This window comes from Pezoporus wallicus, unplaced genomic scaffold (genome assembly GCF_028554395.1).
Source record: "Pezoporus wallicus isolate ANWC-B61680 ecotype Strahan unplaced genomic scaffold, APGP_CSIRO_Pwel_v1 contig_2595, whole genome shotgun sequence".
Taxonomy (NCBI): Eukaryota; Metazoa; Chordata; class Aves; order Psittaciformes; family Psittacidae; genus Pezoporus; species Pezoporus wallicus.
In genome coordinates, this window is record NW_026640968.1 from 112,530 (window position 1) to 138,140 (window position 25,611).

General features: G+C 38.7%; 1 protein-coding gene across 4 annotated transcripts in view; it reads left to right on the forward strand.

Moving 5' to 3' along the window:
• Nucleotides 1-25,611, forward strand: part of RASGRF2 (Ras protein specific guanine nucleotide releasing factor 2) — a 275,229-nt gene that overhangs the window by 31,035 nt on the left and 218,583 nt on the right. For all 4 annotated transcript variants that reach the window (XR_008973762.1, XM_057421382.1, XM_057421383.1 and 1 more), the window contains exons 2-7: nt 10,018-10,124; nt 19,946-20,093; nt 20,526-20,615; nt 22,330-22,583; nt 23,724-23,803; nt 24,311-24,504. Coding sequence is in view for 3 of the 4 variants with exons in the window: in XM_057421382.1 (XP_057277365.1) it covers nt 10,018-10,124; nt 19,946-20,093; nt 20,526-20,615; nt 22,330-22,583; nt 23,724-23,803; nt 24,311-24,504 (873 nt within the window). In the remaining variant the exon portion in view is untranslated. The remainder of the gene's footprint in view (nt 1-10,017; nt 10,125-19,945; nt 20,094-20,525; nt 20,616-22,329; nt 22,584-23,723; nt 23,804-24,310; nt 24,505-25,611) is intronic.

Consider the following 25,611-nt stretch of genomic DNA (forward strand, 5'->3'; position numbering starts at 1 on the left):
AATTTGATGGATGGACCACTCGGTGGATAAAGAACTGGCTGGATGGCTGCACGCAAAGAGTTGTGGTCAATGGCTCAATGTCCAGCTGGAGATCAATAACGAGTGGCGTCCCACAGGGACTAGTGTTGGGACCGGTCTTGTTCAACATCTTTGTCAGTGACGTAGACAGTGGGATTGAGTGCACCCTCAGCAAGTTTGCCGATGACACCAAGCTGTGTGGTTCGGTTGATACGCTGGAGGGAAGGAATGCCATCCAGAGGGACCTTGACACACCTGTGAGGTGGACTGATGCCAACATCATGAGGTTTAACCATGCCAAGTGCAAGGTCCTACACCTGGGTCTGAGCAATCCCAGGCACAGCTACAGGTTGGGCAGAGAAGAGATTCAGAGCAGCCCTACTGAGAAGGACTTGGGGGTGTTAGTTGATGAGAAAATGAACATGAGGCGGCTTCAGTGTCCGCTCTCAGCCCAGAAAGCCAACCGTATCTTGGGCTGCATTAAAAGGAGTGTGACCAGCAGGTCGAAGGAGGTGATCCTGCCCCTCTACTCTGCTCTGCTCTGGTGAGACCTCACTTGGAGTATTGTGTGCAGTTCTGGTGTCCTCAACATAAAAAGGGCATGGGACTGTTGGAACAAGTCCAGAGGAGGGCCATGAGCGTGATCATGGGCTGGAGCACCTCCTGTATGAAGATAGGCTGAGAGAATTGAGGCTGTTCAGCCTGGAGAAGAGAAGGCTGCGTGGAGACCTCATAGCAGCCTTCCAGTATCTGAAGGGGGGCCTGTAGGGATGCTGGAGAGGGACTCTTCATTAGGGACTGGAGTCACAGGACAAGGGGTAATGGGTTAAAACTTAAACAGGGGAAGTTTAGGTTGGATATAAGAAGGAAATTCTTTCCTGTTAGGGTGATGAGGTACTGGAATAGGTTGCCCAGGGAGGTTGTGAATGCTCCATCCCTGGCAGTGTTCAAGGCCAGGTTGGACGAGGCCTTGGGTGATATGATTTAGCATAAGGTGTCCCTGCCCACGGCAGGGGGGTTGGAACTAGATGATCTTAAGGTCCTTTCCAACCCTCACTATTCTGTGATTCTATGATTCTATGAATTGAGGCTGTTCAGCCTGTAGAGGAGTAGCCTGCATGGTGACCTCATCTCAGCCTTCCAGTATCTGAAGGGGGCCTACAAGGGTGCTGGAGAGGGACTCTTTGTCAGGGATTGTAGTGATAGGACAAGGGGTAATGGTTTCAGGTTAGACATAAGGCAGAAGTTTTTTTACTGTGAGGGTCATGAGGCGCTGGAATGTGTTGCCCAAGGATGTTGTAAGTGTTCCATCCCTGGCAGTGTTCAAGGCAAGGCTGGACAGAGTCTTGGTCAATATCATCTAGTGTGAGACCTCTCTGCCCATGGCACGGAGGTTGGAACTAGATAATCCTTTCCAACTCTAACTATTCTATGATTCTATGATTCTGCTAAATGCAAGGCACTGGCGACAATAGTAGTAACAAATGTTTTGAGAAGGAAAATGTCCCGCAGCTAAGTAATGCGCAGTCTTCTAGGCAAGCAGCTTGTGGTTTATGGCAGGAAATTCCTACTGGACCGTGTCGAATACATTTTGAGATGATGGTAACCCATGCTCAGTTTCTTATTAGTGAATAATTCAGCTCTGTTTACTGTTTTGTATCAGTTCCTGTAGGCTTTACTTTGTGAAATTTCTTTTCGTGTGATTTTTCCCTGTTGATAAACTACTGCTGATGTACAAATGGTCTGCATTGAAAATACAGCAGATGGGCCTGTACTTGCCTCATTCTCTTATCCATGAAAACAATGCTATAACCATTGTAATTTGGCATAATTTTGATGCAAGTCACAATTCTCATGCAGGAGAATTAAGGTCTGCAGTGACCTCTGTGTATTCCTCAATTGCTGTTTACATGCAGGATAGGTATAGTGGGTTTTTATTGATTTAATAAGAGCTTATAAAACAGGGTAGACTTATGTATAATCTTCCTAACTCCAAAATGGCTGATTGCATATTTAAATATAATGACCTCAGAGTGCTGTTGCTCTTGGCCCAGACAATATTTGCAGAATGGCTCAGGAAGGTGATTCATTGGCAGATGCCAGAATAGATTTTATGCAGCAGATTGCATCTCAATTAAACCAATATTGGTTACAGAGAGAAGATACCAAGCCATCTCATCTCTGCAATACAATATAGGGGGTGTGTGCATGTGTGTGTATATATATATAATAAATACAATATATATATGCCCAGTGTTAAAACCCAGAGCAAATACTACAGCCCCTTCTCTGACTTTCTTTGGTGTGGGAGATGGAGATCATAGAATCATAGAACAGTTAGGATTGGAAAGGACCTTAAGATCATCTAGTTCCAATCCCCCTGCCATGGGCAGGGACACCTCATGCTAAACCATGTCGCCCAAGGCTCTGTCCAGCCTGGCCTTGACCACCACCAGGGATGGAGCATTCACAACCTCCCTGGGCAGCCCATTCCAGTGCCTCACCACCCTTACAGTAAAGAACTTCTTCCCTATATCCAGTCTAAACTTCCCCTGTTTAAATTTTAACCCATTACCCGTTCTCCTACCCCTACAGTCTTTAATGAAGTGTCCCTCTGGAACAATGTCTTCTAATGTGTTCTTGATTAAGTGGCTTGGCAGATTAAAAAACTATTCTCATTTAAGTCTAGAAGTTTTTTCTCTGTGGTACTGTTCAATACCAGATTTCTATCTACCACAGGTGGCAAAATAACACTAATAACATGATAAGAAGAACCCCTTAATCTCTAGGTGCCACCACAGAGAAACACAAAAGCTGAAATACTGTGGTGGCTCTCCACCAGTTTATTTTTTTGAAGTATCAAAATCAAAGCCAAGACATGCAAGAAAAAACCCAGACAATTAGTAAGTGCCAGGAGTTCATGAAAATGCCAGTGTATCTTGTTTATAATAAGATGTGAAGCTTTTGAAGGATTTAAAAGACTCATATACCAAATGAAGTTTTAATTAGCTCCTGTAAGACTATGAGAAAGGGTTTATTTGAGTGGACCAAAGGATAAACTGGTCTAGTATCTCATTCTGAGGACATGCTGGGGAAGGCATCAGCTGAGGTACATATTTTGCTTTTCCTTCCCCTCTCCTTTTAGACAACATTAAGCTTCCAGTTATTTTCAGCTTTGGGCCTTTTTGAATTCTGACTATGTGAATTCTATGTGTTAAGTAGCCCATGATTTCTCTACAGTGAACTCCATATTCTCCTCACAACCCACTGACACTTACTGTGGTTACCACTTCCTTTGTCAAGGACGGACCCAGTTTACTACCAATTGTATGAAGAACCACTTTCTTCTGTATGTTGTGAAGCTGATTTTTATGATCTTTTTTTTTAATTGGAAGAGAATTAGAGCATTGGATTCCTATCCATCCATTTCGTATCTCTTGTGATTTTGTAGACCTATGTTGTACGCGGAAGGTTGTCTCTTTGTTTGTACTTAAGAGTCTCAGCTTCAATTTTTACTTATATAGGTATCTGATTTGGACATACACAAGTCTTTCCCTACCACTTTTATCTTTTTCTGAATCTGTCCCATTTCATATTGCCCTTTCTGTGATGAGAGGTCCAAAGCTACTCCCAGTATTCAAGATGTGTTGTAGCTTTGTTTCTTTCCCAGTTGTCTCTGTGCGAACTGTGGTTTGCTTTTTTTTAGCAGCACCTGAGCTTTGTCTAGTGTTTTCATGGAACTTAGTCCAGGATCTTATTCCTGAGTGCTACTACTGATCACTGAGTTTATCTTTTCACATGTGAAGCTTGAAATGTTTTTCCTCACATATGTCACTATACATTTGCAGACAATGAATTTCAAGTGTCATTTTACTGCCCAGTAACTCAGGCTTGTTGAGTCTGCAGATCTTCATAATAGGTTCTTATCATTACTATCTTGAATAATCAACAAATTTTGTCATCCTTTGTAATGCCTATCTCAGTCCTCTATGCTATTTCCTGAGGAAGTCCTTTGATGATCTTGTTCCATAGTAAGAACTGAGAGATAGCCTAATATTCCATCTCTGTTTCCTAGCTTGTGGTCAGATTTTATTTTTTTTTTGTTTATCCAGAGAGGGACATTTCTTTTGTAAGTTCTAGACACTTATGTGTTTACATCAAAGTTATTTTAAAACCGTTTCATCGTAATCCAAATGTTTGTTGACCCCTTCAGAGAATGCCACAGGGTTCAGAGGAGATGGCATCCTTTTACAAAAGCTGCTCTGTCTCTTGCCAAGTACAATATATTAATTCTGATGCCCCCTAATCATGTACTCATTATTGCTTCTACTAATTGGTGTGATACAAACACAAAGCATATTGGCTTTGTAGATCTCCCTGGAAACTTTAAAAAGCATTGTCACGCTTTTCACCCTCCTGTCATTATTCCATTCTCAATTTATCAACAACGGGCTATGAATTCCCTGCCAGTTCTAGTGGCACAGCAAGTCTCAGAACATGGCAAAACCTCACCCTAGCATTTATCTTCTTTTGACTTAAGGCACAGTACTCTCCTTCCCACTAATATGCTGCTGATCTGGGGATGGATTATTGTCTTCTCCTCCAAACAATTTGCTCATCTGCATACACTCATCCTCTTGCACTTGTTCCTTGCACTTTAGGGATGCTACTTTCTTCCAAGCATGTTTCCTTCTTTTCATTCTCTTTCCCCACGATGTAAGAAATACAGTACAAATAATGTTTTATATTTCAGCAGCTGGGAAAATACTGTCAATAGAACACATCTTAATGTGTTATCTTAATGTGAAAACTTAATGATTTAACGTGCCCTTGAATAATACAAGCTGCTTTGATTTAGACTGCATTTTGCTGCTTTTCCTTAAAGGATTATTGGGGAATTTTCAGTTGCTGCAGTGATTGTCCTCTGCTGCCCAATAATTTCCTAGTGTTTGAGATTGCATAGAGGTTTCCAGCTTTAGAAATGGAAATGTCTTTAGAAGTCAAGAATGAGAAATACATTTAGCTTGTCATTTTAAATTCTCTTCCACATTTTTTACCCTCAGAGGTTTTTTAACATGCCCTTATAAACATCAGGTAGTGAATGTAAGCCTTAAAGGTACAGCAGATAATTAAGCTTCCTCATGCCTTGCACTGAAGACAGACTTTTGTGAAGTCTTTTCATTTTTGGTAGCAATCTTAGTACAGACTAACTTTTTACATTTGTTTTGCATTTATAGTCTCCATTCCTATCAATATTGATGACTGGAATTTTCTTTTCAAATTACTGACGTAGTCCTAGCTTGAATGATTAAACCAAGACTGTGCAATAAGTTACTAAAAGATCAGGAAATAACATCTATCAAGGTCATAACATATTTAAGCTTTAAAAATTATATTTTTTATAGGATATTATGAAGATAATGAAATTTGTTCTGTTTAGGGAAAAGTGGTTCTTAAGAAAGTAGCTATTACCACACTATAATATTTTACCAGCCCACAATACAACAAAATGTACTAGTCTCCTTGGAGAAACATAATTTAAATGGTTATATGCTGTGCTTATGGAAGGATAAGATAACAAAGCCACTGTTGACACATGTGTCATTTCTCCAGTATCAGTTTTTCTATCTGGACATTCAAAGCTGACTAAATTTATGAGTTGCTGAAGGCAGAAACCTGCCGTAGAAGTTGTCAAGCAGCATTATTATCTAGGGTGGCAGCTTCTATGCTTGTGACAGGTAGGAGCACCACTTTGAGAAGATGGGTGTCTATTCTTGGTCCTTCTGTGGTTCAGTAACTGAATTGTTGCAAGCATCACCCCTAATTTACAAATGGAAAAGTCATGTCAGGTTACTAGACCTACTGGGGGATGAAAAGGAGTAATGGATGAAGCAGAAACAGTAATATGTTATAAGGGCAAAGGGGATCAGAGATAGGATAGGAGATGTTCTTTGTAGTGTCCATGTGAGGTAGAGGGAAGAGAATGAGCTGTGGGACCATACCAGTGTGTTGGACCGTGTGATGTTTCTGTCACTGTTGCTCTCACTTCATAAACAGCACATGTTCTTGTTAGTCATGAAAAGAATGGCATTCTGCTGCTGGGATATTTTGTCTCAGGGTATCTGTATTGGTGGAAGCTCTACCTCAATATGCCTTAAAAGCAGTGTTTCTGTTACAGGGCATATATCAGTTTGGCCTTTTTTTTTTTTTTTTCTTTGAAAGTGTGGCAACTTCAGAGCTTTTGATATCTTATTTTGAATACAGCCATTATTGAGGCAGTTTTATAAGTACAAAGTTATGGTGTCAACTTCTATCAGTGGTTAGCCCAGCATAATCAACATACTCTGTCATAGGACTTCTTTCACTCAGGGTCTTCATGCTGTTCCAGTTTTGTTTTTGAGGCAGAGGTGCCTGACAGCTCATTCCTTAGTCTTTCCTTTTCACCCTAGGAGGAAACTCTGATTACCAGTAGGTGCAAGTCAGAGAAGTGATACACAACAGTATTCTTCATGCATCTTGATCCCATTGTTTTTTCCTTGACTGTGAGTCTACATAGTGCCTTCACACCTGTACAACGTAAATGAAAATTTCCCTTATTTTATTCGCAAGCTTTACTTGAAGGACTCCCTGCCAAAGATGTTCTTGTTAAAACTGAGACTTACCATTTTGCTTGGGCATACCTGAATACTGAAAAGACATTTCAAATTAAATCAATGATTTTTTAATATCAAAATACAGAATGTTCATTTTATCTTCTCTGAGTATGATGATTTTTTGAATAAACAATAAGAAAAAAAAATCCAACTGGACTACAGACTTACCTTGAAACGTGTAGTCCAACAGACATAGTGAATAATGATGAGGGTAGTTGATGTAAATATGTCCTGTAGATCTTAAATATTTAGTTTCACCTCTTAGAGAAACTAATAGTGTGCATACAGAAAAGTGATTTGAGAAGTGATTTTTACCTGTACTGTACTGCAGTCATAAGGAAGCTAAGCTGTTTAACAAATTGAATAGCAGTAATAAAATTATATATGTCTATATATAAATATATATGCATATAGGCCCACTCACATACACGGTCAACTTGAAAATCTAATAATGCATCACAGATACACATCTTATTTTCTTGTAGTAAATTAGTTTTGTAAATGAGTAACATTTATTTTAAAAAGACAATTCAAGGATGACTTAGAGATTCCTTTTAGAGGCATGTTGTATTTTTGCACTTCACTTACTCTAGAATTGACTGCTTCTGTGTAAATGATGTAATAGCTGACACTGATGCTTGAGTGCAGTATGCATCTTTGGGGTGGATGGTGCAGATGATTTTTAAAGTAGCCTCTGAAAACAAATTCTTTTTAAAATCTAGCTGCTTTTTTTTTTTCCTCCCACATTAAGCCAAGCCCTACTGTAGTAGCCCTCTGTTTGTTTAAATTTGTGCATTTTCTTGATCTAAAGAAGTGTTTAGATCATGGTTACCACCAAAGTAACTGCAGACCTCTAAGCCTTTCTCAAAAGACATCTGAGTTACTTCATTTTAAATGAAAAAGGAGGGAGGACTGCAATATTGTCTCTAACTTGTATCCCTACACAAGGGGATTAAATCCTGTGCTTGTTGACACTTGTATCTTTAATCTAGTTTTATGTGTAGCAGCTTTATGAACAGAAATAACTTGTTACATAAAATGCAGCTCTGAACAGTGTGATTTATCTTTTAATATACTTTTTAAAATAGACCATTTCAAGTTATAAACAGAGCGCACTTGTGTCTAATCTTAATGCATTACTTACTCCCCTGTAGGTTGTTTTCAACTGCACTGTATTATTATAGAAGTTTTTATCTACCACTGCTATGGAGATTCCTATGGACCTGATTAAATATTTCTTTTTATTCATGGCATTGAGGTTTAAGTGATATAGACCACTGGGAAAAAAAAAAACAACAAACCCAGTTTTTTTGTTTGTTTTTTGTTGGTTTTCTGCTAGTTTTTTTTGGGGGGGTTGGCTTGTTTGTTGTTTTTTTTTTAATCCTTTTAATGATTTTTTTGATCCTTGTCTGTGCTCCAGAGTGGTTTTGTGTCTGAAACTTAGTGGATCTGAGTATGGACTTTATATACCTGGTTAAATGTGAACGGCATGTCTTCCTGTGCCTTGTTTCTGCTTTGTTGGTCTGTGGCTAATCCTGCAGTACTTGTGGTCTTCTGTAAGAAAGGGGTTTTGTATACACGTAACAATGTTTAGAAAATCAATACAATGCTCAAATGAATAGCTTTCTCTTTATGGAATGCCGTAATATGAGTAATGTCCTCATATTACCCAAAAAGAAACCAGATGTATGAGTGTACTCAGATGCACACAGAGGCAGATGGGTTTTGCAAATGTGAGGTCCCCAGGCACAAACCTTGATGCAAGTGCAGGTGCACAGACAGTGCTAGAGCCAGTGTGGTGAATCCAGTACATTTGGAGTGTATTGAACCTGCCCTGTACACGCTGTGCAGCCAGCTTGTGTGCTGTTTGTGTACATCAGGCTGCCAGATGTTTCAGAAGAGGCCACTAAATGGCTGGAATAATTTTTTTATATGGATGAAATTTGTTATCAGTGTTGACAATATCTGCTGCCAATTCTCTGAAGGTAGAATTTCATCCCTTCTGTTTCAGTTTATGTATGTGTTCCTCCTGCCTTGGAAATGGCTTTTAATTCTGAGCTGCTATTTCCTTCATCTCCAGCATGGTGTTTCCCTCAGAGAGGCTTTTTCAGAGGTGTGGGTTTGACAAAGAAAGCAGGATGTTTGTTGACATCACTTCAGGTTTCTTACTGCTGTGCACAATGATTAATGTCATGGGAGAATGCAAATTATATACTTGACTTGCTGACTGTAGGAAGTTTGGAGTTCACTCTTAAGACTCCAGAAAGTAATTGCTGCCACATACGGTTATACTTGGTTCCCTGCTAATTGGCATGACAGTGAAAGAGGGTCTGAGAAGTTCTAGGTAATGAAGAAAACTGAGTGATCTGATGCAGAGATGTTTAGGTATTAAGAGCTCCTGAATCACGTTGGACCTAATATCCAGATGGTTTTATGTATAAGCAGGCTGCCTGTGAAACAGCTGGCTTACTAATAGCTGCATTTAATGGAAATTACAGGTATGCACTTAGGTAGAGTATTTTCTCACCTATTTTTATATGAATTGGAATAATTCTGTTTGCTATGGGGCTTTAAGTTAATACTTAAGCTATGCAATGTGAGGTTTTTAATGACAAACTTTAAAATGGGTTTTAAGGGTTTTCACCTCCTTACTAGATATTGCTATTATTACTACATTCTGAAAGTAGCAAAGTCTTTCTTGAAATTCTGTGTTCTATGGAAATCTGAGAAACATCCTTCAGGTGCCATCAAAGAATGTGACACTCATGTGAACAGCATTTTCAAAGGCATTGCAATGACAATTATGAGTTAGACTTCCTGAAAGAAAGGCAAAAATGTTTTGTGACTGTGATGAATGAGAAGAGACACTTTCCTAGTCCTGTTGGAAAAGTGAGAAAATAAGCTAGAACTAGCTAAAATTTTGCATTTTTGGTGGCATTTCCATATTTGGTATGGTATGCTGGCATTTTTCTAGAGAAAAATTTTAAGGGAAAAATGAAAGGGAAAAAGAACTACAGGCACCCCACTACAGTAAGACTGTTGTAGTCAGTTGTAGAAGTTGCTTAGGAAATTCTATCCTGTTGTCTTGTGTATGGGAGCTTACGAACAGTAACTTATGACAAGTACCATGAAAGCTATTACCTTGACACACAGGGGAATATGTTAAGGATATAGTTTCAAGTTCAATCCATGTTTCATGACTAAGAGCTTAAAACACATCTTCCTAGGCTGGCAATGCTTTGGGCTATGTTTAAAAAGTCAGATTTTCCAGATTTTTTAAATTTGTTTTATATATCTATTTTATTTAAATGTGCTTCTAATTTTTTTTTCTTGTTCTAATTTGCAGCATTACTTTACTGTTCTTTTTGGCCATGAAGGGCAGAAGCCGCTGGAGCTGCGTTGTGACGATGAAGCTGATGGAGATGAGTGGGTAGAGGCTATTCACCAAGCTAGGTATGAAACCTGATTTTTAATCCTCAGCTCCATTTTATTGTAAATAAATTGATAAAAGTTTGAAAATCTAAATTCAGTCTCTAGATGTCAAGAAATGTTACAGTGGATTAGATGTGTATTGTGATTGATAGGTATGTTATAGGAAAAAAAGCCTCCTAGCATTCGTGCTTACATCAATGTATATTTAAGACCAGGCTGGACAGGGCTTGGAGAAACCTGGTCTAGTGGAAGGTGTCCCTGCCCATGGCAGGGGGCTGGAAATGGATGAGCTTTAAGGTCTCTTCCAACCCAAAACAAACCATGCTACGATTCTCTGATTCTCTGTTTTTATCATTTTTGAGTGATTGCATTCCAGTTGAAATTGGTTAAAGAAGAAGACTCTTACTGAAAACAACCCCTAGGATTAGTCCTCTGTTAGAGGCAATGTTTATTATAAGAATGAAGAAAGAGTGATATGCCAAGTGAATAAATGGGTGTTTCTTAAAAAACGCATATATAGAAATAAATGTAAGAAAGAGTAGGTGTTGTGATTTAAGCCCAGCTGGCAGCTAAGCACCACACAGCCACTTGCTGTATTGAATACCCCTTTAGCTAGTTCATACCAGGTGTCCTGTCTTTGGTCCCTCCCATCTTCTTGTGCCCCTCCTCACTGGCAGAGCATGAAATACTGAACAATCCTTGATCAGAGCAAATGCTGCCGAGCAACAACTAAACCACAGTTGTGTTATCAGCATTGTTCTCAGACAGAAGCCAAACCACAGCACTGTGACAGCTACTAGGAAGAAAATTAACTGTATCCCAGCGAACACCAGGACATGAGGTCAAATCATTATGATGATAAAGTGCAACAAATACAATTTTGACTTCAAAACAGAAGTCCTGACCAACGACACAGGTCTTCATGGAGAATGGGCAAGGTTTACAGTATAGTCTAAATGCAGATCATCTAACTGAGGGTTTATGAAATGGTTTGTGGAGGCACATGTCTTTGCTGAAATGCACTTTCTCCATCCTCCTCTAATAGACAGCTAATCTACAATGCCATGGTAACACAGAAGGAACCAGGCAGTTTCTGAGTTGCTTAGGACATGAGCCACATAAACAGAAGTGATTTTGCTTTGTAGCTAAAAATGAATGCTACCAGCTAGTACCTTATAATTTAGAACTTGTGAAATGAGGCTAAAACTGCAGGGTTTGTATCACCTGGGCATCCAGTCTTTGGTTCTGCATCCTCTTCTTAACATTGGTACCTAACTGAATGTGGTCTTGTCCTTTCTTGGAAAGCACCTGCTGGGCTGTGGTATTAGGTGAACCACATTTTGCATGGTAGCCCTCTGGTAACCACATTATTTCAGATCTTGAGAAGCTATGAGCTATCCCACCCATCTAATAGTCACACCACGTGCACCCCTGGGACTATCAGCAATGCCCTGGCAAAGGGCAGAGCCCTTCTTCCCTCCAGAGTGAAGGACAGCAACCCAAAACTTACTCGACAATAATTATCACCATCACAATGTGGAAGGCAGTGAAATACAGCTTTGGTGTACAACTGTCACATTGGCAAATCCACTGGTTGATTGAGAAAGAAAGTGGTGCATGTGTGCCTGTGACCAGTGGAGACTAGAACATTCAAGGCCTAGTTACCAGTCGCACTGAGTTTGCAAGGCAGTTACAGGAGAGATGCATAGAGTTTGGGTGTCTACTTGTGTTCATGTGTGCAGACTTAGGAACACCTGTCCATCAGTTAATGTGGGATCCACAGCGCATGTCTGTGCATGGTGTGGGTGTGTGAGGGAAGTACATGGGTCCAGGGCTGGTTACTGGGGTAGACTAGTTGTCTTAGACCAGTTACTGGATCCACAGTGTGCTAGGAAGAGGGAGGATGCATGCATATCTCTGAGTGGTGGGGACTGAGTACCAGTAACTAGAGAGGGTCTGTGGGCACTGGAGTACATCCAGGACCAGTTCCTGGACAAGTGGACAGGCTGCATGGATAAGATATTTTCTGGGAGCACCTATACTGTACTGTTATCTATTTTTCCACTAACATACCTTCATTCCCCTCTCTGATCAGTCTGAGGTGAGAACAGGATAAGGCTGCTGGTATGTCTGTGCCCAACTGAGTGCTGAATGTTTCTCTCTGTGTCGATCCCCTCATCCAGCTGTGTTTGTATGAATATGTATTGGAATTACATGGCCAGCTCACTTCTGGCTCAACATAAGTATGGGGAGCGGTGGCAGCCTCACCTCTGTCAACCTATCAGCTGTGGCAACCTCTACCACTTTGTTCTGTGGATCTGTCTAGATGTTATTTGAAAGGCAGATATGAGATTGCTTTGCCTATGTTTTGGGCACTACTCATTCTCTCTCCCCCGTTCCCAGTCAACTGGAAACTACAAAATTGTAGTTTTATTATAGCACCAAGCCTCAGGTAATGCAGTTTCTCCAACAGCAAGGCATTAGTAGCACAGCATTTGCTCCGAGCTTCCAGGCAGCTCTGAGCTACTATACTGAGCTTACAACTACCTGTAAAATATTTTGTAAAATACACCCTGCATTAGCAAATAAAGCATGATAACAGATCTGAGAGCAAGCCTTTTTTTTTTTTTTTTTTTTTAAATTACTGGTTGGAAGGCAATAGCTCATCATACAGTTTAAACACTGACCTAGCTGAAAGAAGCATCCCCCCCCAACATAGCACTCATGCTCTTCAATGTCCCACCCATCTACTTCCCTCTCCCCTGTGCATGAACACAGGTGTGTTGAGTGAATGGTCACTGAGCAGACCCAGAAGAATTGAGATGATTAGTACTAAGCAGGCAAAAAAAAAAACAAACCCACACCCTAATTCCCTTTAGTGGACACCAGTTTCCCAATTAAGTTCACACTTGTGTCTGCATGAGAGAAAGGCTGGTAAAGGTGTGGGAATGAATGGTTAACTTACGAGGACAGCTGCGTCCTTCAGCAGCAACGTGGAATTATTCAGGACTGCAGCACACATGAAACTACAGCCTGAAGCACTTCATTTAAGACTTCCCAATAAGCTAAAGTAGAAATGGGTGAGAAATTTGATGAGTACTGCATCCATATTAAAACAAGCATAGAAGATTTTGAGTTAAATGCAAAAAAAGAAAAACACAAGCCCATAGAGGAATTTGTAGGAGAGGGTGAAAAGTCTATCCCAGTGAGTGAAACGGATCTTTTATAGGAGGTCAGGTTCTGGAACAAGGCCCAGAACAGGGGCAGTCAGTAACAGAGGAATTAGAATTTGCCAGGAATAAGTCCTCCAGCCCAGAAACGTAACTTAGAAGAAGCAAACCTTACTGTGCCACCCTGAACATTACTGAGAACTCAAAACACTGAGAATTCAAATAAAAATTAAAGAGATGAAAAGTAGGTATGGATGTGGCACTCAAAATAATAATATTAAAATATACTGCACGTCCCATTGCAAGCTCAGAAGCCAAACAGTCTCTCTCAAATGAGGATAGAGCACTTCAGAAAGGAACATAAGCAATGTAGCATGTAGCTGCAGCAAGAAAAAGCATGTCAGCTCTCAACCGTGTTCACAGTACCCCTCAAAATGGCAGTCACATCCCACCCCCAGTGAAATCTTCCAAGAAACAATGGACAGTGCACAGCAGGAAATCCTTTAGGTACCAGTTTGCATGCATAGTGCCTGTTTGTCTAGAGTGGGACATGGGGTGCAGTGAGATTGTGTTATTTTTTTCAACAGTCTGTTCATGACTTGCAAAACAAATAAAACATGGAAGAGATTTTGATGGCTGCAAACATGTACTTGGCAAAAAAGTAATAAAAAAAAATCCAAAATTGTATTTTGTGCATGTCAATCTAAGAAAGGGGGGGGCGAAGGAAAAAGAAAAAAGTCTCAACATCTTTGTCTCAGATGAAATGTGGATTACCGTGGCTACTCATGAGGATAAGACCCTCCAGAAAGCAATTAAATAATTCCATCTCATGGAAACCAACATGTTCGCAAAGAACAGGATGTTTACAGTCCTGTTTTCAATTTAAGAGTAGGGGGATTGCTCTCCTAGAATTTCTACCTGAGACATCTGAGATACTAGAAAAAAAAAAACAAAACAAGTATCTTCAAAAGGCTACACAAAATGTAAGATAGCAATTCAAAACAAAAACCTGACAGAATGGTCAGAAATATCTTGGGCTAGCATCAAACGAATAGTAACAGAGAAAAAGTTGCAAAGCTTGTCCCATTTGTCAAAAATAAGGACAAACTCAAGGAAAAAATTCTAAATCATGATGCAGACAAAATTTAATCCCTGAAGCAAATCTGTTCTATTCTGTTTGATTAAGTTGGCAAGAAAAATCTAATGCAATAGTCTAAAACTATTATTTTAACTTCTTTGGTCAGTGTAGGTGGTAACTATACTGGATGTTCTTGTCTCCACCCGTGACAGGCACAAACACATGTGTGCAAATGAGTTTCTTAGTCAACCACCTGACCTCATGGTCTTCCCGGTAGCTGGGTTGTACTTCCTGTGTCCTCCAGTCATCAAATCACAGAGTCTCTGATGATCCAACCTAAACTTAATACATCTCCTAACAGCAGGCTTCCCAGCAACTAATCCTATTCCCCAGCTAGCCAGGCATGACAGAGGCTGGTGATCACACACTGATATATGCACCCAAACTATACACACACACTCCCACCTCTCCAGTGAGTAACTGGCACTGCAGACACAGAGGGACATATGGCCCCTCAGTCCCAATTCCAGTAGCTGGCGCTTTTAGTTCCATGGATGTATATACAGAGTCCCCTCACCAAGGAAAGTAGTTAGAAATGAAGTTTAATGAGAAGACAGATTGGGCTGTGCTGATCAAGTGCAGAGCATGGCCAGGCAAGTTATTTTGGTTAAACTGGTGACATGTGAACCTTTATCCACTTTTTTTCCCTTACCTCTGTATTTTTCCAAGCTTCCTCCTCCTCAAACCTTCTTCATCCCTCCCTTTTACTGCCTTTGATTTTTAAACATCCTTTGATCCTTAAACATCCCATAACAAGCCTTGCACAATCCCAAAATGCTTTTCCTGTATCCCATAGTATTTTTCACACCCCTATAGCTGGTAACTCTTCTCAGCCTGAAAGATGATGTGGGGAGCCTTCCCACTGACTCATCTTGATGGGTTTGAGCGTACCTCCTGTGCATTTGTACTGCACATCATAGAAATCTGTTTTTTCCCCTAGAAGGTCTTTGTGCTGGAGCAGACATCTCACTGGTGCTGCAGAGGGCTCTTTAAGTTCCTCAGTGGTGCTTGTAGGTGTCGGCAGACAGTTTTAGGTAACACAGACATGAAACTTCAAAGGAATGATTATACTGGTAATTACAGCTGTGCAGAAGGTTTGTGTGGTAGCTGTTTTCTAAGGGAACATTTGAAATCCCACCAATCACACTTTCTGGAGACAGTAGCTACAAGTTCACGTCAGCTCTCTGAAGTCTCAGCTTGCCCTGCAAGGAGCGTCCTTTCCATTGTAATTAGTGTGCATTTTGTGGCTGCTGTTGAACTTATGTCTTGGTTTTGTGTAATGGGAAAAGGTGCCTTTCTGCTCCAGTTTGTTTGTAGGTTAATTCCTGTAGTCAGGTTTTCCTAGATAAAGGAGTGTGCGGACAACTGGAATTCCTGGTTTTAGTAACAGTTGTGAGTCTGATGAGTAGTAACACATTAGCTAGTGGGATGTGTTCTCATGATTGTCTCATTCTTACACAAGAGAGTAGCATTCCCCTCCCCACACACCCAGGCTCCTAGAGTAAGCCATACCCTAACTGACAAGGTTTGACTGCATGAAACCTCCTATGGTTGTTGGGCCACCCTTCAAAAATATTGTTTATTCCAGTTTGTACTTCCCTTTCTCAACTAAATGGATATTGTAGTAAAAATCATTTGGGGTACGTACTTCTCATGCTCCCCCATGCATCACACAGCCCTATACCTACCTACCCACCCTCTAAGTCCTGGCTGTTGTAGCTGTTCACCAGTCCAAGTACCATTTCCCACCAGTTTGACTGGAAATCAGCAGACAACCTCTTTAATAGCCTTTCTAAACAGTTGTCCATGCATATCTGAAAACCCATCTTAATTTTGCATTTTCTGATAAACCTCATCTCTGTAATCCTCACAGACATAGGTGTCCTTTGATTTCCCTATCATACAGGAGTTAATGAAAGTTAATAGTTCTTGGGTACAGGTAGTCCCTCAGGTCACCTTGGTTAGAGTCATGGGGGTGATTGTGTAAACTATATTGTGACTTTTACTGTTTCCACCTCTAGTGTGGCTGTTCATATACCATTAGACTTTAAAACCTCCTTTGTTAAGGAGTCCTTTAGTTGCCTGAATATGATTTGCATGGGAAGATGTAGGCCATTTCTTTTACCTTCCAGATCCCCACAGCCATATTGCATGGCTTTTATAAAGAGTTCATTAGGTTGTCCATTTTGCATTTCAGAAGGATGATTTGATATGACCAATGCCTGATTCTTGCACCTGCCTTCAGTACAATTAGCATAGAGTGATCCAATGAACCATAACTCTGGCCTGAATTTGGTACAAAAATCAATTGTATTTGCTGATAGCACTACTGGAACCTTTATCTTGGTCTGCTACCACAACAAGGAGATTCTAATAATGAGGCATTGGTTAAACTTTCATACATTTTTCTATATTTTCTCAACATGTTGGCTCTCACAGGGCATAAATGATGCATCATTTCTCTCAGGACTTTCTTCAAGTCTTCCTGTCTCTAGGAGTGGTAGGTAGTGGTCAAGCAGAGCTTAAGGTTCTTGAAATATCTTGTACAGGACTCCTTTGAGTCCTGTCTCTACAGATGATAGTAGGAAATAAGTATAGCCTCAGCTCTCATGATACTCCTTCTTTTGAGTCTTACTAGATATTATTATAAATTTATAGCACATTCTCTCAATGAAATGTTAATGCCTTTCATAGAAAGCTGTGGTTCACAGCAGTTGCTTCTTTCTATTAAATGATATCCAAGCCAGAAAACTAGATTTAAGTTGGCTGCTTACAAGTTGTTTTATGATTTTTTCATCTTCTTTGGCATTTGAACACTTTGGTACACTTTTCTTTAACAAAGGAGTTTGTATGCATGTGTAATCAAGTCAGCATTGAAATCCGGCACTCTTGAAAGGCTCCTGACACTATGCTGGATATCCAGGTTAGCACTTGGGGCATGATGATCTTTAACTCATGCATACAGAGAGATGGTTGAAAAGGGCTGTTGGAAGCACGTGAAGTTTATTCCAGAATCTTAGGATTTTCCTTTCCCAGAACAAGTAGCACTTTTGAGAAGGAAAATGAATAGCCTATTCTAAGATAGTGTAGGTGTACATAGGCTTTTCTAATTAACTCCTCTTCGTACTGCTCATTATGGCAGTGAAGGAAATGTTTGGTTTCTAGGCAGAGATTGACATTTTCTACAGCCAAAGCCACTGACTAGGCAAAATACTCTGCATATATTTCAAAAGTACAAAACCTTTTCAGTCTTCCATAACAAAGTTCGTTTTCCCTAGTAAAGCAAGACTGTGGAAATCTGGCTTAATGCATTTAAAGAAACTGAAAAACCTCGATGAAGTTTCTTCCCCTAAAGGAGGAAAATAAAAAAAGTGAAAGAAAAACATCATATATAATAGTACCTCGAGTCTTACATCATCTCTGACTGCAGCTGATGTTCACCCTTTGTGATTCTGTGCCCTACTAATTTCCTGCTTCTTGAATAAAGCAAAGCCAAATCTGTCAAATTCTGTATTGGAAATATTTGGTAGCAAAAGTTTAAGAAAATTTTGAAAATAACAAACAAGAAAAGGTGGTCACCTATCTGCATCTGGATAAAACTATGCTTTATATTCAATGTAAATCAAGATGGTGCTGCAGGTACTAAGGAATGCATTTTCTTGCACATGTTACATATATTTTTGTCTTCATTAACATCTCTCATTGTAAAGCGACCAGTGTTGTATATCTAACCCAGACATTTTTTTATCATGTACAAATATCCCTTATGGTAGAAAGAAATTATGTACTATGGTTTCTGAAAGAAACAGGTTTCTTGAGAAACAAAAAAAGATTATTATCAAACAATTTTAAAGAACTAAATCTCACACTTTATTACTGTTTATTGCACAGTTAAAATACATGGATTACTTAATGACAGGGTTTTTTTACATGTGTTTTTTAACTTGTTGGAAGAGATGCTGTGAGCTTTTGTTTTGTCATTTATTGTTTACTGTTGCAGTAGTCAAAATATGACAATAAATGCAATAGAATTAAATTCACTTCTTATCCTTTTCATAATCTGTTCAAGGAGGAAAAACTTTTGCTTTATGACAGCTGTGGGAAATTATTCTATTTTTTAAAAACCTAAGATTGTTTGCCAGGTTAATTGTTGAATTTAACAGCTGTACTCAATATTGGCCCCCTCCGGTATATAACTGCTCTAATACCAATTGAGGTGGAAGTAAATATATATATATATAAAAAATTATTAACTGTAGAGGATGTTCATAATTACATTTTTAACAGCCTCACAGTATTTAATAGCAAATGTTAGTTGTTTCATGAGTGCTGTAAGAAGTAGAAAGAAATTTAAGAGGAAAAGATGTGCAATCCAGAAATTCCTTTTGTCAAATCCTTTGCTAATTGAACAGTGGAAGAAGATATGATAGTCAGCATTTTTAATCATAGATCATAAAAGAGAAACAGATCCCTTATCAAAGATTTAGGGCTTTGCTCTGTTGTGTTTTGTGCAGGTTGGTCTGTATCTTGTAAAATTATTTAACTCTCAGGGGAATAAGGTTCCTGAAACTCAGGTAAAGAGGCAGTCTGTGTCTGTAAATTCTGTAAATCTTGCTGAATAAAGACCAGCAAACAAGCACGTGGTTTCTGCACATTTAAATTGTCTGTATGAGAGGGGCTGAATCACATGGAAGAGCAGTCTGATGAAGAAGTTGCATAGGAAGAAACTGATTCCTCCTTTACCTGAAGATGTGAACAGTACCTCCAGTATGATGCTTATCACTGCTCTGATTGTGATACCTAATTGCATTAGGGATACCATAACTTTTCAGGAAAATACAAATCAATGGCATTTTGCTGCCCAAGAGCTAAAAGAAACACCTGATACCATGGTTCCTGTGACTAATTAGAATAAATGCATTTATTTGAGTAAGCTCAAACTGGGCTAAACAATAAAATAGGTGTTAGCAAATTGAAGTAACAGTTGTTCAGGCTGGATGTGATTCTTTCTGAGCAAACTGATCTAGCTGGAGATGTCCTCACTCATTGTAGGAGGGTTGAACTAGGTGATCTTTGAAGGTCCCTTCCAACTCTAAGTGTTCCATGATTCTATGATTCTGTGATGGGAATTCTTCCATAAAGGGATATGACAGGTAGAGAGAATTAGAAATAGTTCTGATGAGTCGCCTCCCAAAAGGATGGGGGAGGGAGGAAAGCAGCCCTTAACATAAAAAATTGAATTAATAGAACTCTTGGGTTTAGCCTGAGGATTAGAAACTCATAAAAAAGATAGGTGCAATTGTCTTGCTTTCAGTAACTGGGTACTGTGAATCCAGTACACCTATGTCTACAAAGGATATTGGACACTGTAAGTTTGGAGGATTTAGGACCAAGCTATTAATTTTATATTAAGACAAAGAAATACAGTTTTGCAGTTTTGTCATTGATGCAATGTTTATTCTGACAATATCTCATAAGGGGATATGGAAGACAATAGTAGCCTATTTTTACTAATGTAAATGTTTTTCTTTTAGTTATTCAGATATTCTGATTGAAAGGGAGGTGTTAATGCAGAAGTACATTCATCTTGTCCAGATTGTAGAGACTGAAAAGATTGCAGCTAATCAGCTTCGACATCAGCTTGAAGATCAAGACACAGAAATTGAAAGACTTAAATCTGAGGTATGTGCCACAGCCATCAAGCAGTCCCTGAGAAGCTGTGGCTGCCCCATGCCTAAAAGAGTTCAAGACCAGGTTGGATGGGGCTTGGAGGAACCTGGTCAAGTGGAAGGTGTCCGTGACCATGGCAGGGAGTTGGAACTGAATGAGCTTTAATGTCACTTCCAACCCAAACCAATCTGTGTTTCTATGAATTATAACATTTTGCTCTGTGCATTGCAATAATATTCAATATTTCTGTAATATTTGTGAAAATAACAAAACCCAGTAAGGTTAATAAGTGATAGTCTCCCTGCGAACCCTTGACTAAATGCTTTTTCAACATTTTTGAATATTTATTTTTTTCAATATTTTTAATATATATTTTCTGTTGCTTCTGTAACTGTGAATCTCATTAGCTTGAGAGAGCACTTAATGAATCATTGTTTTTGTCAGATTGTAGCTCTCAACAAAACAAAAGAAAGAATGCGGCCTTATCAAGGCAACCAGGAAGATGAGAACCCAGACATTAAAAAAATTAAAAAGGTAATTTTCTTAAGAGGAAAAGGGTGGGATGGGGGTGCACTTCTGTATTTTAATCTGTCTAGTTTTGTCTTCATTTATTTTTCATTGAGTACAGTCAAATAGCAAGATTCCTTTTTCTCTGCCCTTATTTAAACCTCAAATTACATCAGCTTCCTATGTTTCAGTGCCACATTTATCCCATGGTGTATTTGTTACTTATGTATTCATTATTACTTGCAAGATATATATTCAGTTTCTTAAAGAAGTTTGCACATTTTGCTCAACAGCTTGTTAAGGCTGGAGTTAAGTCATGGGCTGTGTGCTCTGGGAATCAAGTGCAGAATGACTTTATACTCCTTTCTTATGAAAATGATTATAAAGATGTAAGAGAATGACCTTTATTCTGCCACTGAAGCCGGAATGCGAATATTACAAATGCAGAGAGCAGACTGGTTTAGGTTGTCCCCTGCTCTGTTTGATGGCAATTGTTTCAGGATACTATGGCCAGTGTTCTTCATACCAAGGACAGAATTGTCCAACTCTGTATGGCATTTACATGTGCAGCTTTTGGCAGTATTGCTTAAGACTGGCTATAACCAGCCTCCAGAACTTTGCCCATCACTGACTCTCTCAAGTTCTAGTGAAGAAGCATGAGTGGAATTCATCACATCTTCAAGCATGAATGGAATTCACCCTAGAAGATGTGGTTCCATACGTGTTACCCTTATTCTCACAGTGTTCAGTCTCTTGAATTGCATAATATCCTTTATGTGATGTGGACTTAGTTTGTGACTTTTTCTGGCTCATGGGGTCTTAAGTCAGGGTCAGCACTAAGCTTGTGTGAATGTTCATTTTCACGTGGATTAAGCATCGTAGGAGAAGCTAGAAATTTCTCTTTTAGTAGAAGGAGAGCTCTGATTTTGTATGCAATTCACAGCATCTTGATTGTTTTGACAATTGGACCCTTTTTGAAAAGTTATTTATTCAAAGTAAACTGCTACCAGTGAGATTCTGCATTTATCTTTCGAGAGGAATGATCTCCACATCAAGATCAGGACAAAGACATACAGAAATTTTCTGTGATCATATATAGACCTTTTCTGTAATCTTTAATCTACTTGTAACTTCAATGGGTATTACGCTTAAGTAGATTTTTCCATGAACACAGACGTGCTTTTTAAGAATGCCAAAAATCTGTTTCTTCTTCATAGTAATATTTCTGGCCTAGGTGTCTGGTACTAAGCAGTATATACATAGCTTTAAATACACATGCTAAGTGGTTTCTATTCAAAACTGTAAACAGCTATTTTAGTATTATGTCAGCAAAGATGTCTGTCTTGAAATGTGTTACCTGGAAGCATTGCACAGTACTGTAGGAGTTATAAGAGAAATGCGTAAAGGGAGGTAAAAGGAGATAAAAAGCCTGCACAGTGTGTAGCATGGTTGTGCATGATGGGAAAAGTATGTACAATGTTTGATCTTGCAGTAAAATATACTTTGATATGGAAGGAATATCATCTCAGTTTGTTTCCTGGCAACAAGCATGACCAAATGATTGTAGAAAATTTAATAACGAAAAAAAAAAATCAGAAACAATTATAGATCAATAAGGGCTTGTTTGTTTGGTTTTTAAACAGAGGTATTTCATTTACAGTCCTGGTTCTACAAGAAAGAGCTCATGATAATTTATGTGATGTTTTTTCTGATTCTTGTTTTCTGCTCGGTTCACTTTTAGGTCCAGAGCTTTATGCGGGGGTGGTTATGTAGAAGAAAATGGAAAACTATTGTCCAAGATTATATTTGCTCTCCCCATGCAGAAAGCATGAGAAAAAGGAATCAGATTGTTTTTAACATGGTGGAGGCTGAATCTGAATATGTACATCAACTTTATGTTCTTGTGAACTGTTTTCTGCGGCCCTTAAGAATGGCTGCAAGTTCAAAGAAGCCACCTATCAGTCACGATGATGTTAGTAGCATTTTCCTCAACAGGTATGGGGATTTTTGTTTGCTTTCTGGGAGTTTCGCTGACCACTTCTTCCCATTCTCCTTCAGTTTACAGTAGTGAGGTCTGGCGCTTGTTTGTTTGTGGTTTTTTTTTGCTCTAATGGAAGCAATGTCACTGAGACAGACAATGTTTCCAGGGTAAAAGGCAAGGTGCTGTTGGTGATGCTGTTTGAAACCAGCTAGACCTCTTTGTCTTTTTACATTTTATTTCTTCCTCTGCTAGAGGAAAAAAAAAGAACAAATGACAAATTGTGCCTCTTGGGACAGTTCTTATAATTTTCTGCCACCTTTCCTGTTTCTTTTTCTCTTAAGAGAGCAAAATCGGACTTAGTGGCCTTATACGATCCAGATAAGACCCTGAGGAGAGTGCATCAAATCTTCTATTTTCTGTTGTCCAGCCTAAGGAGCCTCCTTCCCTCTCACTTGTCTTTTTATAGCCTACAAAAAAACGAATTGCTCTTTGCAATAGGCATCTAAGTACTGCAGTAATGAGTATGTACAAAAAAGCCAGCAGGCATCAAACATTTGATACAGGGTTGGGATTGCATCCAAGTCCGCCCCAAACTTCTAATAAATGAAATATGTTTGTTTAGTTATGAGACAAGTTTCCCTTTCATAGCTCATTCACGATCACTATAGTCTATGGTTTTTCTTAAAACTGGGATGTCCCCTACTTCTGTTGACCTCATAGGCTAAAATACAGTATTGAGATTGATGTTACAGAAAAGTTGTAAACTTCAGGTCTTAAACAGCTGCAAGCAAGATTGTAGATGACTACCATTGGCTTGAGGTTTCTGCGTCTTACTGGTCCTCTAAAACAATTGAATGCATTTTCAAGGATATTAGAAAACCTATTCATGAAACTATGGAATGTTATTTAATAGATGAGTTTATTTAAAATATCTAAACAGACAGAATATGCTTTATGCACCGAATACTATGTATTTTTTAGGTATGCTACACTCAAATTTTTAATCCATGCAACAAAAGTAAGAGCTTACTTGCTTAATAATAACTATCTTCAGATGCAAAACATACTATTAACCAAAAGAGGTGTTTTTCTGTGAATTATTAATCAGAAAATAAAACCTGAATTATCTTTTTGTTTAAATACTTATTTTTCAGTGAAACTATCATGTTTCTTCATGAGATATTTCACCAAGGGTTAAAAGCAAGAATAGCAAACTGGCCTACCTTAATCCTAGGTAAGTTACTATATTTTATCTAGAGGTACAATTTTCATATTTAGTTTTGTAATTGCAGTTAGGTTTGGTTTTTTTTTTGTTTGGTTTTTTTTTTGGTGGTTTTTTTTTTGGTGATTTTTTTTTTTTTTTTTTAAAGAGGGCTTTCTAAAGTCCTCTTTGAATTAAACGCATTTCCAGAACTAACACCACAAGATCTGTTATAATGGGAGTCCTATGCGGGCGGTAATGCCTGTGTTCCAGTTGATATGTGAGAATGCCTCTGCCCTAAAATTTGATTAGACATGGGCTCTGGAACTTTCTGTGATATTGTCTGGTTATTAGGTAAACAGAGCAACCATGTTTAGGCAGGTAAAAGAGCCAACTTGAATATTTCTGAAATATCAGTGTATTTGAAACAGAACTGATTATAGTAGTTCACTTCCATAGAACATAGTAGTTTCTTTAAAAATATCTTTCAAGAGATGGGTAGCTGGGAAAAAAAAAAAAGCATTTCTTGACTTTTTCTAGCTGATCTATTTGACATTCTACTGCCAATGCTGAACATATATCAAGAATTTGTTCGGAATCATCAATATAGTCTACAAGTACTGGCAAACTGTAAGCAAAACAGAGATTTTGACAAACTCTTGAAGCAATATGAAGCCAACCCAGCATGTGAGGGGCGAATGCTGGAAACTTTCCTTACTTACCCCATGTTTCAGGTAGTCTCTGTATATTTTCTGTGACTATTTGTTTCTAATGCTTGGTTGATTCATTTTGTGTTGCTGACATTACAATTGATTGAAGATTCTTCTTGCTTAACTAAAACCACTTTCTGTTTTTAATTTATTTTGTTATTATGCTGAACCTTTGCCTGTACAGATATTTTCCCCAACTGCACTGTTTCATGTCTATTGAGAATCTTATGTATGTTGAAGGAGAATGTGGGATGAAGACTAAAAGAAAAAAAGCTGAGAAACAATCACTCTACTTCTGCCTGCTACAGGATTGTGGAACATGCCAGAGAGGGATAATGTATCTAGTATAGCAAGTTAGGGCAGCCACAAACATTTTAATAGGAATACATTTTGAAACTTTCCTGACACTTTGTTCTCTTTGTTCTGTTTCTTGATGTTTTGAAAATTATATTGCAGAAGTTTTAAGAACTTTATTTATCCTGATATTTTGTCTTGATCTGCCTGGATTAGTAACTTGCAGCTGTTTTAAGAGGTTTGTGAAACACTGGTCTGATGGTTTTGTGCCTTTTACATTTAACCTAATATTTTACTCATCAAGAGAATAGTGAACTCCCTCGGTGTCAGTGATACTTGTGTTAGTGCTAGTTAATTAACAATTTCTCTTTTTTTAATGTAGAGCTTATATGCTGCACAGTTTGGGGATTTTTTGTTTAAGATAAAAGAAGGTCATGGGATCTTAGAAGGGAGAGAGAGGATCCTATTCATATGTGATGGAGGATATAATTGCTGGTGACTTTTAATTTCATCATAATAAGGCACATCTCCTTCTCACAAAGAACTTTTATCTGTAAAGACAAGTTATACTGCAGTATCTCTTGTTTCTGGTTAAAAGCCCTGAAACTGCTTCAAGTAATAATAAATGGATCAGGGTCATTGTGTTACCCTATAGTCTTTAATAACCAAATATGGCATATTTTTCAGTGTCCGTTAGTGAAATGTGAGTTTTTTCTAAATGCAAGCAGGTTGGCTGATGTTTTCAAACACAAGAAATTTAGATGCACATATCATATTACAATTGAGAGAAGGCATGTGGATCTCCCAGCGAGTTTTGAAAGTTTTCTTTATTGGCAG